This window comes from Sebastes fasciatus, chromosome 6, assembly GCF_043250625.1.
Source record: "Sebastes fasciatus isolate fSebFas1 chromosome 6, fSebFas1.pri, whole genome shotgun sequence".
Classification (NCBI taxonomy): Eukaryota; Metazoa; Chordata; class Actinopteri; order Perciformes; family Sebastidae; genus Sebastes; species Sebastes fasciatus.
The window spans coordinates 21,863,883-21,880,927 of record NC_133800.1 but is presented as its reverse complement, the minus strand read 5'-3'; the positions used below and the strand labels follow the sequence as shown (position 1 = coordinate 21,880,927).

The following is a 17,045-nucleotide window of genomic DNA, read 5'->3' as shown; positions in this document are numbered from 1 at the left end:
CAAAAAACAAGATGCATCAGCTAACACAGTAAAAAAAAGAGCTAAACAAAGTATAACAAAATATGAACCATTTAAATAGAAGGAAGTATAAAAATAGGAGCAGTATATACAGTATTGACAATAAACAGACCATTAACAAAATTGCACAAGTGGAAAATGATATTGCACAGTGAGAATGAAATGAAATTCCACCTGAAAATATCAGGTTATTGTCAGTTTCTGGTGTGTAAGTGTAAGTGGTCTGCTGGGAAACTTAGAATAATACGCAGTTAAAACAATTAAAGAGCTAATAGAACAATGGCCAAACAATGAATTTGTCAAAAAAAAAGAAGCCTATTTAGTATGCATGATTGTCAAAAATTCAAAGAAATAGGCTAAATAATACAGACAGAATTGTATTAAAACTTCCTAAAAATAACAGGAAAACTCATCTCTGATGCAATATTCAAATAATCTGCTCAAAATTCATCCAAATCGCTTATTTTACTCAAACTTCCTGCTGTTATTGCATTCACTATCTGGGTGAATTGTACAGTTGCAGTTGCTCTGTATGGTTATTGTTATTGAATATAATATGAAATATCCATGAAATATGTCACTTAGTCAGGGGTCTTCAGTTTATTCAATGATCGAAAAGGGGTCCTTTAAGAAAAAAGGTTGGGAACCAGTGAAAGAGTAAAGTCAGCTGATTGAGCTGGAAGCAGGAAAAGTGACAAAAACATTTAGTGCTGATGGTGCTATAATGTCTTGCACAATCTGTTAGTTTGGAGAGGATGCAGGCAGCAGATTACAGATGAAGAGTCAGCAGGAACAATTCTGGGATTTTTTTTGGAGATGGTTTACAGGTTCTCAGTCCAAAAGGAAGGAAACGGCAGGGGAGGTCACAGAACACAAAAGTCCAAACAGAAATGAAGACAAACCCACAAAGGAACTGGGCAGGTAGGGACAGACTAGTTAGGGGAGAGAGAGTAACAACACGTTCAACCAAAATAAGAATAATAAAGACAATTTTGTGATGGATATAATATATTTTATTCAGCTCAAACCACAAACACCTTGCTGTGTTCTGTTTTATTTCAATGGCTTTGTTAATCATTTGTTTTTGCTGCAATGATAACGTTTATTTTGATTTTACAGCAAATTGTAAACAAGTAATAACGAAACTCGCTGTTTGTGGCACTTTCACATTTGAGGAACCTTTGCTACATATGCAAATAATAATAATTATAAATGTAAAACAGTGTATTAAATGTTAAGTCAAGAGACAGTATGACTATTTTAATCATAATGCAAGGCAATATCAACATGTTCAACCACAATAAGAATAGTAAAGACAATTTTGTGATGGGTATAATATATTTTATTGTCACATGTTTTGACAATCAAATAATATAAATATATTAAAAAAATAACTTACAAAGTAACAAAATCAAAAATTAAAATCGCAAAATATGAATGAAAGACATGAAAACAGAGGAAAAACATGACCAATAGGAGCGGGGCACATTATGACAGTATCAACCACATTTGATCCTCAAGGTCAAACAACAAACTCCTTGCTGTGTTTTGTTTTATTTCAATGGCTTTGTTAATCATTTGCTTTTGCTGCAATGATAACGTTTATTTTGATTTTACAGCTTATTGTAAACAAGTAATAACGAAACTAGCTGTTTGTGGCACTTTCACATTTGAGGAACCTTTGCTACATATGCAAATAATAATAATTATAAATGTAAACAGTGTATTAAATGTTAAGTCAAGAGACAGTATGACTATTTTAATCTTTGTTAAGGCTCCTGGTGCAACCTGAGCAATGATTAGTGACTGTAGATTCATCAGTGGTCTGTCTGTAATGTTCTCATGGATCTTTGCTTCTGTTTGCAAAAAGACTCTTGATTCCTGTCATGAGCCAGTATTGTGTTCATTTTCAAAATATCCCACATCATCCTTTACAACATGAATAATATGCTTTTACCTGTCAACCTGCTCTTATTTTGAGCTCGACGGTTCATTCCTGACAAAACGACCTCTACTCAAGGTCCACGTGTTTTGTCAAATCATCACTTATTAAATTCAAAAAGTGAATTTCCATCACTCACGTATTTTACAATAAATATCATAACAACACGTTCAACCAAAATAAGAATAGTAAAGACAATTTTGTGATGGATATAATATATTTTATTGTCACATGTTTTGACAATCAAATAATATAAATATATAAAAAAATAACTTAGAAAGTCACAATATAAAACAGGAAACACAAAATATGAATGAAAGACATGAAAACAGAGAAAAAACATGACAAAAAAAACAATAACATGGAGAATGCGCCTCTTATTATCAGGCTGTTGTGACAAAGTGGCATAATTTGATAAAGCAATCTCATAATAAAGAGTCATTTATTAACACCATAAGACCATTATCTTTATCCTTGAGAGGACATTAATAACATTAGTAATAATGAAAGTAGCACCCACGTGCTTTCACTTTAGATGAACAGGTGAAGGTGTGCCATTCATGCAAAGATTAATACTTAAAGTAAACAGTGTGTCCAATTATAACTTCAGACAAGACAACAATTAATCCTGCACATATCACACATATTTATGCAACTACTTATTATGTAAAGCATTTTCCTGTTCAGTGACAAGCTAAGCATTTCCAGTAAAAAGGTAGTTGCTTACTCTCACACTTTACAGCACAGGATGTTTGTTTATGACCTGTTTTTACAGCAATAACCGATAAGACCTGGGCATCGCTTCAGTTTTGTATCACACACACCACCTTATCAGGTTTTTAACAATTATCACCTTCTGAATGGACAGAATAATGGCTTTCAGTAGCACTTTTTCTCTTTCTTTCTTGTTTTTTTTGGTCAGTTTGTATCACTGGGTGTACAACATACAAAAATAATAGTAATAATTGCAAATAGATGGTGGACATTCTGTAAATGTATCCATATCATCATGACCTATAGGAGCGGGGCACATTATGACAGTATCAGCCACATTTGATCCTCAAGGTCAAACAACAAACTCCTTGCTGTGTTTTGTTTTATTTCAATGGCTTTGTTAATCATTTGCTTTTGCTGCAATGATAACGTTTATTTTGATTTTACAGCTTATTGTAAACAAGTAATAACGAAACTAGCTGTTTGTGGCACTTTCACATTTGAGGAACCTTTGCTACATATGGAAATAATAATAATTATAAATGTAAACAGTGTATTAAATGTTAAGTCAAGAGACAGTATGACTATTTTAATCTTTGTTAAGGCTCCTGGTGCAACCTGAGCAATGATTAGTGACTGTAGATTCATCAGTGGTCTGTCTGTAATGTTCTCATGGATCTTTGCTTCTGTTTGCAAAAAGACTCTTGATTCCTGTCATGAGCCAGTATTGTGTTCATTTTCAAAATATCCCACATCATCCTTTACAACATGAATAATATGCTCTTACCTGTCAACCTGCTCTTATTTTGAGCTTGACGGTTCATTCCTGACAAAACGACCTCTACTCAAGGTCCACGTGTTTTGTCAAATCATCACTTATTAAATTCAAAAAGTGAATTTCCATCACTCACGTATTTTACAATAAATATCATAACAACACGTTCAACCAAAATAAGAATAGTAAAGACAATTTTGTGATGGATATAATATATTTTATTGTCACATGTTTTGACAATCAAATAATATAAATATATAAAAAAATAACTTACAAAGTCACAATATAAAACAGGAAACACAAAATATGAATGAAAGACATGAAAACAGAGAAAAAACATGACAAAAAAAACAATAACATGGAGAATGCGCCTCTTATTATCAGGCTGTTGTGACAAAGTGGCATAATTTGATAAAGCAATCTCATAATAAAGAGTCATTTATTAACACCATAAGACCATTATCTTTATCCTTGAGAGGACATTAATAACATTAGTAATAATGAAAGTAGCACCCACGTGCTTTCACTTTAGATGAACAGGTGAAGGTGTGCCATTCATGCAAAGATTAATACTTAAAGTAAACAGTGTGTCCAATTATAACTTCAGACAAGACAACAATTAATCCTGCACATATCACACATATTTATGCAACTACTTATTATGTAAAGCATTTTCCTGTTCAGTGACAAGCTAAGCATTTCCAGTAAAAAGGTAGTTGCTTACTCTCACACTTTACAGCACAGGATGTTTGTTTATGACCTGTTTTTACAGCAATAACCGATAAGACCTGGGCATCGCTTCAGTTTTGTATCACACACACCACCTTATCAGGTTTTTAACAATTATCACCTTCTGAATGGACAGAATAATGGCTTTCAGTAGCACTTTTTCTCTTTCTTTCTTGTTTTTTTTGGTCAGTTTGTATCACTGGGTGTACAACATACAAAAATAATAGTAATAATTGCAAATAGATGGTGGACATTCTGTAAATGTATCCATATCATCATGACCTATAGGAGCGGGGCACATTATGACAGTATCAGCCACATTTGATCCTCAAGGTCAAACCACAAACTCCTTGCTGTGTTTTGTTTTATTTCAATGGCTTTGTTAATCATTTGCTTTTGCTGCAATGATAACGTTTATTTTGATTTTACAGCTAATTGTAAACAAGTAATAACGAAACTAGCTGTTTGTGGCACTTTCACATTTGAGGAACCTTTGCTACATATGGAAATAATAATAATTATAAATGTAAACAGTGTATTAAATGTTAAGTCAAGAGACAGTATGACTATTTTAATCTTTGTTAAGGCTCCTGGTGCAACCTGAGCAATGATTAGTGACTGTAGATTCATCAGTGGTCCGTCTGTAATGTTCTCATGGATCTTTGCTTCTGTTTGCAAAAAGACTCTTGATTCCTGCAATGAGCCAGTATTGTGTTCATTTTCAAAATATCCCACATCATCCTTTACAACATGAATAATATGCTCTTACCTGCCAACCTGCTCTTATTTTGAGCTCGACGGTTCATTCCTGACAAAACGATCTCTACTCAAGGTCCACGTGTTTTATCAAATCATCACTTATTAAATTCTAAAAGTGAATTTCCATCACTCACGTATTTTACAATAAATATCATAACAACACGTTCAACCAAAATAAGAATAGTAAAGACAATTTTGTGATGGATATAATATATTTTATTTTCACATGTTTTGACAATCAAATAATATAAATATATAAAAAAATAACTTACAAAGTCACAATATAAAACAGGAAACACAAAATATGAATGAAAGACATGAAAACAGAGAAAAAACATGACAAAAAAAACAATAACATGGAGAATGCGCCTCTTATTATCAGGCTGTTGTGACAAAGTGGCATAATTTGATAAAGCAATCTCATAATAAAGAGTCATTTATTAACACCATAAGACCATTATCTTTATCCTTGAGAGGACATTAATAACATTAGTAATAATGAAAGTAGCACCCACGTGCTTTCACTTTAGATGAACAGGTGAAGGTGTGCCATTCATGCAAAGATTAATACTTAAAGTAAACAGTGTGTCCAATTATAACTTCAGACAAGACAACAATTAATCCTGCACATATCACACATATTTATGCAACTACTTATTATGTAAAGCATTTTCCTGTTCAGTGACAAGCTAAGCATTTCCAGTAAAAAGGTAGTTGCTTACTCTCACACTTTACAGCACAGGATGTTTGTTTATGACCTGTTTTTACAGCAATAACCGATAAGACCTGGGCATCGCTTCAGTTTTGTATCACACACACCACCTTATCAGGTTTTTAACAATTATCACCTTCTGAATGGACAGAATAATGGCTTTCAGTAGCACTTTTTCTCTTTCTTTCTTGTTTTTTTTGGTCAGTTTGTATCACTGGGTGTACAACATACAAAAATAATAGTAATAATTGCAAATAGATGGTGGACATTCTGTAAATGTATCCATATCATCATGACCTATAGGAGCGGGGCACATTATGACAGTATCAGCCACATTTGATCCTCAAGGTCAAACCACAAACTCCTTGCTGTGTTTTGTTTTATTTCAATGGCTTTGTTAATCATTTGCTTTTGCTGCAATGATAACGTTTATTTTGATTTTACAGCTAATTGTAAACAAGTAATAACGAAACTAGCTGTTTGTGGCACTTTCACATTTGAGGAACCTTTGCTACATATGGAAATAATAATAATTATAAATGTAAACAGTGTATTAATGTTAAGTCAAGAGACAGTATGACTATTTTAATCTTTGTTAAGGCTCCTGGTGCAACCTGAGCAATGATTAGTGACTGTAGATTCATCAGTGGTCCGTCTGTAATGTTCTCATGGATCTTTGCTTCTGTTTGCAAAAAGACTCTTGATTCCTGCAATGAGCCAGTATTGTGTTCATTTTCAAAATATCCCACATCATCCTTTACAACATGAATAATATGCTCTTACCTGCCAACCTGCTCTTATTTTGAGCTCGACGGTTCATTCCTGACAAAACGATCTCTACTCAAGGTCCACGTGTTTTATCAAATCATCACTTATTAAATTCTAAAAGTGAATTTCCATCACTCACGTATTTTACAATAAATATCATAACAACACGTTCAACCAAAATAAGAATAGTAAAGACAATTTTGTGATGGATATAATATATTTTATTTTCACATGTTTTGACAATCAAATAATATAAATATATAAAAAAATAACTTACAAAGTCACAATATAAAACAGGAAACACAAAATATGAATGAAAGACATGAAAACAGAGAAAAAACATGACAAAAAAAACAATAACATGGAGAATGCGCCTCTTATTATCAGGCTGTTGTGACAAAGTGGCATAATTTGATAAAGCAATCTCATAATAAAGAGTCATTTATTAACACCATAAGACCATTATCTTTATCCTTGAGAGGACATTAATAACATTAGTAATAATGAAAGTAGCACCCACGTGCTTTCACTTTAGATGAACAGGTGAAGGTGTGCCATTCATGCAAAGATTAATACTTAAAGTCAACAGTGCGTCCAATTATAACTTCAGACAAGACAACAATTAATCCTGCACATATCACACATATTTATGCAACTACTTATTATGTAAAGCATTTTCCTGTTCAGTGACAAGCTAAGCATTTCCAGTAAAAAGGTAGTTGCTTACTCTCACACTTTACATCACAGGATGTTTGTTTATGACCTGTTTTTCCAGCAATAACCGATAAGACCTGGGCATCGCTTCAGTTTTGTATCACACACACCACCTTATCAGGTTTTTAACAATTATCACCTTCTGAATGGACAGGATAATGGCTTTCAGTAGCACTTTTTCTCTTTCTTTCTTGTTTTATTTGGTCAGTTTGTATCACTGGGTGTACAACATACAAAAATAATAGTAATAATTGCAAATAGATGGTGGATATTCTGTAAATGTATCCATATCATCATGACCAATAGGAGCGGGGCACATTATGACAGTATCAACCACATTTGATGCTCAAGGTCAAACAACAAACTCCTTGCTGTGTTTTGTTTTATTTCAATGGCTTTGTTAATCATTTGCTTTTGCTGCAATGATAACGTTTATTTTGATTTTACAGCTAATTGTAAACAAGTAATAACGAAACTCGCTGTTTGTGGCACTTTCACATTTGAGGAACCTTTGCTACATATGGAAATAATAATAATTATAAATGTAAACAGTGTATTTAATGTTAAGTCAAGAGACAGTATGACTATTTTAATCTTTGTTAAGGCTCCTGGTGCAACCTGAGCAATGATTAGTGACTGTAGATTCATCAGTGGTCCGTCTGTAATGTTCTCATGGATCTTTGCTTCTGTTTGCAAAAAGACTCTTGATTCCTGCAATGAGCCAGTATTGTATTCATTTTCAAAATATCACATATCATCCTTTGCAACATGAATAATAGGCTTTTACCTACCAACCTGCTCTTATTTTGAGCTCGACGGTTCATTCCTGACAAAACGACCTCTACTCAAGGTCCACGTGTTTTATCAAATCATCACTTATTAAATTCAAAAAGTGAATTTCCATCACTCACATTTTTTCCAATAAATATTATAACAACACGTTCAACCAAAATAAGAATAGGAAAGACAATTTTGTGAATAGTAATAATTTCAAATAGATGGTGGACATTCTGTAAAAGTACTCATATCATCATGACCTATAGGAGCGGGGCACATTATGACAATATCAACCACATTTGATGCTCAAGGTCAGACCACAAACTCCTTGCTGTGTTTTGTTTTATTTCAATGGCTTTGTTAATCATTTGCTTTTGCTGCAATGATAACGTTTATTTTGATTTTACAGCTAATTGTTAACAAGTAATAACGAAACTAGCTGTTTGTGGCACTTTCACATTTGCGGAACCTTCTGAAAAATACCCTACGTACTTTATTAAATAAAAGTTATGTATCTTTGTGTTTGCAAAGACTCATGGCTTCTGCCATGTGCCAGTATTGTGTCTATTTTCAAAATTACAAATCATGCTTTGCAACATGAATAATATGGTCTTATCTGACAACATGCTCTTATTTTGACATTTCATTCTTGACAAAATGATCATTTGTTTTGTCAAATCTTCACTTCTTAAATTAAATAAGTGAATAACTATATTACATATATATATGTATATATATATACATATATATATACATATATATATGTATATATATATTAGGAATTTGTATCACTCACACATTTTACAATAAATATCTTAACTAAGTATTCAACTAAAATAAGAATAAAGACAATTCTGTGATTGATATTTAACACATTTTATTGACTCGTTTTGACAATCAAATAATATATAAATATATAATTTAATAAATTACTTCATATTTCAAGATTTACATGTATACATTAAAAAGTAATTGTCAAAGATTCTCTTCACCAAAAGGTTCAATCGCTTGCCTTATTTAACAATCATAATAAAAGTGCAGTTTTTCGAGCAGTAAAGTTTCCCACATTATTTTACACAATCAGAAAATAGATTGATATACAGAAAATATATAAATCTTATCTTACACATGCTGTACAACATTTACAAAGGTTTCCTGGCTGAGCTACCAGGACACATTAAGCAGGTGCTACTCAGTGTAACACATACTCAAGTGTTTCTTTTGTACAGTCACTCAGTTGGTTAATGTTTGTGATTCCTGGAGCTCAGAGCGGCCCAACAGAGACACGCCTCCCCACCACTGACGGAGCTCTGATGTTGTGTCTGCACAGCGGGCAATTGCCAAACTGCTGCAAGACTCTGCCAGCGCACAGGTTGCATAAACACTGGTGGCCACACGGCAGAGTGACTCTGGCCTGTTTGTCCATGCACACCACACACACCTTTACACCTGAGATCAAAACAGAGGAATCACAATTACAAGACTGACCTCAGAGATTAAAAAAATGTGCAAAACACTGAAATCAGATTGGTTGGAAGGACTCTTTCTTACCTGCTGAGACGTTCATGTCAAGACAGGAGATGCATTCATCGCTGTTTCCATCAAGGATTGAGAAATCAGGAGTCGAATTGTTGCAGTTGTCAGAGGAGGTGATGCATTCAGGTGCAGGACAGGACCGTCTGGTGCGAAGACACTGCCTTTTCTCTGAGCCTGCAGCATACCATTTTTCATAACATTAAAACATTTTCTTGGCATGGTCAGTGCATGTGGAATACAAAAAGAACAGGAAAAACAGGCTCGACATGCATGATTGTCATTTATAGTAAACATACCCAGGAGGGAAATGGAACATGTCTGTCCGTAGACGTCTATCATGGCCCACAGCGGCTGGTTGACATCCACTCCTGTTAGCAGCTTGTGCTCCTTGGTGTGCTTGCTTGAGATGCATATGTCGCCTTTAGTAGAGACCCAGAATTCCAGCTCTGACCCTACTTGGCAATAGGAATCAGGCAAAGGAAAGGCCCAGTGCCCTTGGGTGTCAGTGAGGTTTGGGATGGCCATGAGGGGCAGGGGCAGAGATCTGGCCTCAGGCGGCACGTTGGTGAAGCCAATGCGCATAGCTCCGTGCCAGTTGAACGAATCTTTCTCCACCCTCAGACGAATCTTCTCCTGGAGCTTCACCGAGCGACTGCTGAACACCAGGCCGTTCTTGAACGTGCCGTCCATCCTCTCTGCCAGTCGACACCCGCGGCTCAGGCGGACCTTTTCTCCCATAGCCTGAGGGTGGAAGGTCAGAGGGCCGAGGCAGAACAGGCCGCACTTGTGTGGCTTCTTGGTCTTAACAACTGCAAAGGAACAAAAACACAGTTATGAATCTTGATGTAATTGTAGATTACATTTGCAATGGGTCTGTCACAGACTGTCACAACAACAACAAGCTGGGAGGTTTTGCATCTACCACCTGAATCCAGTGTAATAAACGATAAACCGCAGTGCAAATATGTGCAGATATTGGTGCAGAATTCTGGACTATGAGAAGTGAACAATAACATGGAGAATGCAGATTTGGCTCACACATATTTATGCAAATACTTATTGTATGTAAAGCCTTTTCCTCATCAGTGAGAAGCTGAGCATTTCCAATAAAAAGGTAGTTTCTTACTCTCACATTTTACAGCACAGGATATGAATCATGAATTGCTCCTTATGTCTTCTACAAACGAGGATGTTTGTTTAGGACCTGTTTTATCAGCAATAACCGATAAGACCTGGGAATCGCTTCAGTTTTGTTTCACACACACCACCTTATCAGGTGTTTAACAATTATCACCTTCTGAATGGACAGAATAATGGCTTTCAGTAGCACTTTTTCTATTTCTTTCTTGTTTTTTTTTGGTCAGTTTGTATCACTGGGTGTACAAAATACAAAAATAATAGTAATAATTGCAAATAGAGGGTGGACATTCTGTAAATGTACTCATTTCATAAGTTCATTGCAATACATTTTTTTTTTTTTTTTTTTAAACTAGGAAAAAAGGCATGTTTTCATGCATGTACATGAATTACAAGTATTTTCATACTAAAGAAAACACATAAAATACAATTTTCACAAAAAATTGTCACTTAAATGTAAAATTGTAAGTTAATTACTATTTGCTTATTTTTTAGTATTAGTATTAACTTTAGTAATAAGCTAAAAACAGATACCTAATATTAATTTTGACTACCTAAATGTAACTGGAAGACCAAGAATAAATATCTCACCAGAGTTCTCGTTGCCGCTCTCGTGCACCATCGTGAAGAGTCAGACAGTTGCTTTTCTTTGAGTCTTGAAAGAAGATGTGCTCAGGCCTGTATCTTTGGTTCAATTGTGATGAAGGGGGAGTGTTGGCTGCCTTTAAAAACATGGAGCACGTGCGGCTTCAAAACACAAACCATCCCTCTTGCATCACATGGGAAGTGAAAGGAGGAGGAGTGAGGGAAGAACCAAAGTTTGGAAATGTACAGTTGAAAGCAGAGTGCCAACATGCCTGAAGTGATAGGACAGAATCAGTTTCATCTTATGTCATCTTCTCTGCTGAAAGACAAAGGTTATACAAACATATAATTATGTATTATAGTAAATGATCTGATCTTTGTCATAACTCAACCCTAATTAAAAAAAATGTCCTTTGATGTATATTTGCTGTTGCAGATAATAAGTTGATGTTTCTACCTGTATGTAACCTTTTAAAGTGTATTTCTCTCATGTAACAATTTTATATTATATAATACTATTTTAATAGTAAAATGGGATGCATCTAATATGCTGTATACAACTATTAGTTTCTATGTGATTCATATTTTACAACGATACAATATAGGCTCTTTAGGAAATAGAATGAAATATGACCTCCTTTTTAGAGAAACACTGGAAAAAGTTCCATTAATTAGTATATGTTGGGAAATACCACCAAAATGTATGAGTGTCCCAGGAACACTGCACACATACATAGTGAAGTGATGAGAACATGCAAAGCTTCATACTTTAGTTGTTGCTGGTTGATGACACACCAGAGGGTGCTGAGCTCTGTCTCCCTCCACAGGACACACACCCTGTCATTTCTTTAGTCCTCATTGGTTAGCAGTCCCGACCATGTGACGAGAAGAAGCCATAACTGGAAAACTAAGAACTTTCCAAGGGTGACTTCATCAGTATCGGAAAATTACTAGCTCCTCCAGTATGACTAACAATCCCATGATTTACCCAGAAATGCCACCATACTGCCAGCCTGACATAACCCTGCAGGTCATATCTAAAACATTTAAATAAGTTAGCAGCTGTGTAGGCATATTTTAATATATATTAAACGTAGCAGAGAATTATTATTATTATTATTATTATAAATAAGAAGTTTATTTAGTGTAACACCTTTCATAACACGATTCACAAAGTGTTTTACAAGAATAAAAAAACAAAATAAAACCATAGACCAGTAAAAACAATAAAAACAATCAATAAAACATGTTAATAAAAACAAAAATATAAATGTGAATTATATGAAACATGCTTTTATATGCATGTGATGGGCAGAAGTGTTTGATTCTAGGCATGCATAATAGTTTACATATAAGAAAGTAATATATCTATACATGCTGTAGTTAAAATATGTCATACGTTACTGCAAGAACTGCAAAAACTCATTAATGTACCCTCCCCCCATTCAGTAAGTCACATGATATTAACATTTGTATGACTAATTTTGCTAATAGGGTTCATTATAAGGCATCGTAAAACAATTACAACTTCATTGTGGTTAATACGGTAGAAAGTATGTGGCACAATACCAACTTCCTATCAAGCTTTAATTAATTTCCCTAATTAAAGCAAGGGTTAATGACGTAGAGAAACTAGCAAGAGGACGCTAGAGTTTAAAAATGAAACGACCAGAAAAACCAGCGCAGTGTTGCCAACGTCTTTTTTTTCTTTTTTTTGTCCGAGCATTTGATTTATTGATTGATGTCGTGATGTAATTAGAATTTCAACAAATATAACAAAAAAATTTCTTTGAAGAAGATTACCAACCCTACCTTTAATATAGTAAAGTCCTTTAGGGATGTTTTTAAATCTCAAACGTTAAAATGAAACATGTACTTTCATGTTTTCTAATTCAAAACCCCACAATACATTAACACATTTGCATTAACACTCATATTACATATTCATACATAGGATACGATGTGGTATATTGCCACTGCATATTGAAACTGGAAAATGAAGATCTGCGAATATTGTGAACTGAATGAGGTAATATGATTTTGATATCTTTATATCTTTTTGACGATATCTTTGCGTTTTCTGAATATATATTTAAAGCATGGGATAGTAGGAAAGAAAACCTCATGATGTACGGATCACACTGTAACATTTATGAACTCAATCAAATACACATGTTTTAACTGACATGAAGTTGTGCATAAATGTAGGTTTCGTTTCATCAAAATCATGGCTATATGTGCAATACAACAATATATACATTTAGTTTCTGTTTCCAGTAATAAACCAGGAAAAGGAGCAGCCCTCCTCCTCCTCCTCCTCCTGCTTCTCCTCCTCCTCTGTGTACTCCAGGCTCAGCTGCCTCTGCTCCACCACACTTGGTCAGACATGGCAGGCCATCAAAAAATCAACTTGTTCCCACTCCACCTGTTCAAAACACTATTAATCTGCTGCCTTCCAATAAAAGGCTCGGCTCTCAGCGAGGAGCCAATAGAGAGGCATTAAGGCTGGGAGACCCAGGCCAATCCCAGGCTGCATTCTAATGTGGCCTATCTTTATCAAGGTGCCACTCCATTTCCAGATACTGCTTATTTATGACTTCTGAGGAGAGAGCCGGCGGCCGGCATGTGTCTTTAGGATAACACTGAGAATCTGTGTGCGGAAGGGCTCGCCTGAGACGTCAGATATGGGATTATCACAGACCACACTGGGGCTGAGAAGAGGTGAAGGGCGGTGAAGAGTGAAACTGCTTTTTCTGATGTGGTAGCAACTTTGGCAAACACCGGGGACTTTGTTAGAATCAGTGCTCTTAAACTGTTTGAATATCTGGGGACGGTGGGAGTGATCCCAGATCCAAGACATCGCCTGTGGGTGAGAGAACTCCCTGTGGGCCCGTCAGAGGTCCTTTCCTGCCTGGATCTTCCTGGATGTGTGACTGAGACCTGGAGGCAGAGTCACAGTGCTCCACATGGATCCAAACATCCAGGGGTCTTTCCTGTTCAACAACAGCCTGAACCAATTCCCCTCGGAGCTCAAGGCCCCAGTGTGCCAGTACTCAGTGCCCAACTCCTTCTACAAGCTCAACCCGGGCCTGAACAGCCAGCTGCAGGCGGGGACGCCCCACGCCATCAGCGACATCCTGAGCCGCTCCATGATGGGGATGGGCTCCACGGGCACCACCGCCCTGCTGTCCGGCTACTCCGCCATGGGGGGGTTCAGCCCCTCCGTCACAGGCACATCCATGTACTATAACCGAGACTACAACTCCTCCATGGGCGGCTTCTCCAAGCCCGGCGCCGAGTGCCCCATGAAGGGTCGCAGCGTGAGCTGCTGGGCGGAGAGCGGCTGCGACTGGAGAGCAGGGAGGCAGCAGTGCACCAACAGTGAGTCTCAAATACTGCAGCGTGGACTCAACATCCAGCTCAGCAACACATCACAACTCGTCTCTGAGGACTCAGCGAGACGTGTTACCTTTTAGTGATGCCACAATGTCTTTACTAAAGAAGACAAATTCAATCCAAACAGAAAAGATATACAGAATATACAACATCAAGTAGTGTGTATATACCATAGGTTAAATGTATGATTTGACCAAAATCTTTAGTTTGTATTGTTCTGAAAAACTGAATAATGTTTAGATTACATACGATATTGTTCAATATGTTATTTTAAATGTCTATGTGTACATTTTAAGTAATTTCTTAGGGGTGCAATCTACGAGAAAATACAAAAACAAGAATGTACGGGGGTTGGTGAGCGTGTGTGGTATTTCAAACGTCCAATCAAATATAAAAAAATGGCACTTTTATATAATGTGTGGATGATGCTGCTTTTTATTAATAGTCAACAGATTAACAAGATTCAGAAACTAATTATGAAACTGTAGGAAGACAAATACTTGATTTTTTTCTGGCTATGCAGAGAACATCATCGTCCCACCTATCTGCAGAAATCAAAGTATTTCAGTGGGTGAATCTAATTCCTATATGAAAAAATCTAAAAATCCATTTTTTTTTCTCCTTTGATATTTTTAGGTAGTGGTCCTCTGGGGGAGATGACAGGCAGGAAGAAACACACCAGACCAACATTTAGTGGACACCAGATCTTTGCTCTGGAGAAAACCTTCGAGCAGACCAAGTACCTGGCCGGGCCTGAGAGAGCCAGGCTGGCTTATTCTCTGGGCATGACTGAATCACAAGTCAAGGTAAAGATGACCTTTATGTGAGGTATTATACAACTTGTTGATGTTTTTTTGCTTGATGCTCCTTATCTGTGCCATCATCACATCAGATCAGGAAGTCACAGTGACGCAGACATATTTACTCACCTTCATGCACAAATGTCATGGATGCTTTTCATAGCTTTCCAAGCTGCGTAATGTTTGTCAACAAGATGCACTTATCAAGCAACGTGCGTCGGTTACATTCTCAGTAAACAATAACACAGTATCCCCCTTACACACCACCTTGTTGTTGTGTTCAGGTGTGGTTTCAGAACCGACGCACCAAGTGGAGGAAGAAGAGCGCGTCTGAGCCGAGCTCCACGCAGGCCGGCCTGGCCGGGCAGAGCGGCGAGGCCTCGGACAACGAGGTGGAGGACGAGGAGTACAACAAGCCTCTGGACCCGGACTCTGACGACGACAAGATCCGACTGCTGCTGCGCAAACACCGCAGGGCTTTCTCCGTGCTGCGCCTCGGACCTCACCACGTCTGACACACTTCCTGCCAATTACACACACACACACACACACACTGCAGACATGCATGCTGTAATGAAAGTTATTAGTTTTGAATACGAAGTTGAATTATTTAAGCATGTTTGGGAAGAGGTCATAAGAGCATCAAAGGGGACAAAAATTAAGCTTAAAAAAAAAAAGATGTTTACTTTTATAAGTTACTGTATCTCTGGCCTGTTTCCATGTTACACTGGTATGTACCATTTTGTAAAAACACAAGAAAAATGACGTTATAAAAACTGCATGATGCTATTGGTAATAACACTAATAAATAATAATAATAAAAAAGAGAGGAACCTGAAAGTTATTCATGTGTTCAGCTGTTTGTGATTATTTCGTGATTTGAATTTTCTAAATGAAGCCACAGAAAGTGCCATAGCATGTGGTGAAACAGCATAAATAACAAAATATATACTTGCAAACACTAAAGGTAAACGTTTTACAGTAGGAGAAAAGAAAACAAGAGGAGGTGGAAAACATCCTTGGCTCTTCTAATCAAAACTTCAGAAAAGACATTTTAAAATAAAAGAAAAAAAGATTATTTTTTAGTACAACTATTTCTAGGGAATTTGCTTTTAAAAGGGCACACTATAATTTAATAATTTAATTTAATTTAAAGAGCTCTAAATGAGACATTCTGTGATAATGTATATGGATTGATGATGAACCACAGGCCTACAAACTCTGAAATACAGGGCTCTGCTCACATGTTATTATCTGTTATTATAATATTTCACAAGTATGATTTGTAATTCTGCTAAATTAATCTGCTTAAGTTAAATGTTGACTTGAAGTAAAATCACTGCAAGTTCACAGCTTTGTTTTATTATTTATTGTATACTTGCTTTTGAAATACATTGTAAAAATATTAACAATGCCGTAAAAGAAATGATTGTTAATCATTTATCGGGCTCAAGTTCCGCCGGTGTCTTTGCTGTGAAGTGACAGTTAGACTGAAACTGCAAGCAAAAAGGCACAAACGCTGAAAGGTCAAAGGTCAAATCTTGTGTGATTTATCAGTGTGGTATGGTTTAACTGAAGACAATGACCCCCAACGACCCACGTCAACCTAAAATCAATAGAGAGGCTCTCAGTTTGTTTAGCCTCCACATGGTTCAGACGTACTAATGTTAGTATCATATATCG

General features: G+C 36.1%; 2 protein-coding genes across 2 annotated transcripts; one reads left to right on the top strand and one right to left on the bottom strand.

Annotated features, from left to right (window-relative positions):
- Positions 1-8,768: 8,768 nt before the first annotated feature.
- Positions 8,769-11,303, bottom strand: LOC141769386 (E3 ubiquitin-protein ligase NEURL3). Its single transcript, XM_074638387.1, has 4 exons — positions 11,173-11,303; positions 9,741-10,253; positions 9,460-9,618; positions 8,769-9,357 (listed from the first exon to the last, which is right to left on the bottom strand). Exons 1-4 carry the CDS (start codon positions 11,201-11,203, stop codon positions 9,173-9,175), a joined length of 888 nt encoding a protein of 295 aa, XP_074494488.1. The 5' UTR covers positions 11,204-11,303; the 3' UTR covers positions 8,769-9,172.
- A 2,754-nt stretch (positions 11,304-14,057) lies between these two features.
- On the top strand, positions 14,058-16,029 carry nkx6.3 (NK6 homeobox 3). The gene is made up of 3 exons (XM_074638388.1): positions 14,058-14,547; positions 15,199-15,368; positions 15,647-16,029. Exons 1-3 carry the CDS (start codon positions 14,133-14,135, stop codon positions 15,875-15,877), a joined length of 816 nt encoding a protein of 271 aa, XP_074494489.1. The 5' UTR covers positions 14,058-14,132; the 3' UTR covers positions 15,878-16,029.
- The last annotated feature ends 1,016 nt before the right edge of the window (positions 16,030-17,045 follow it).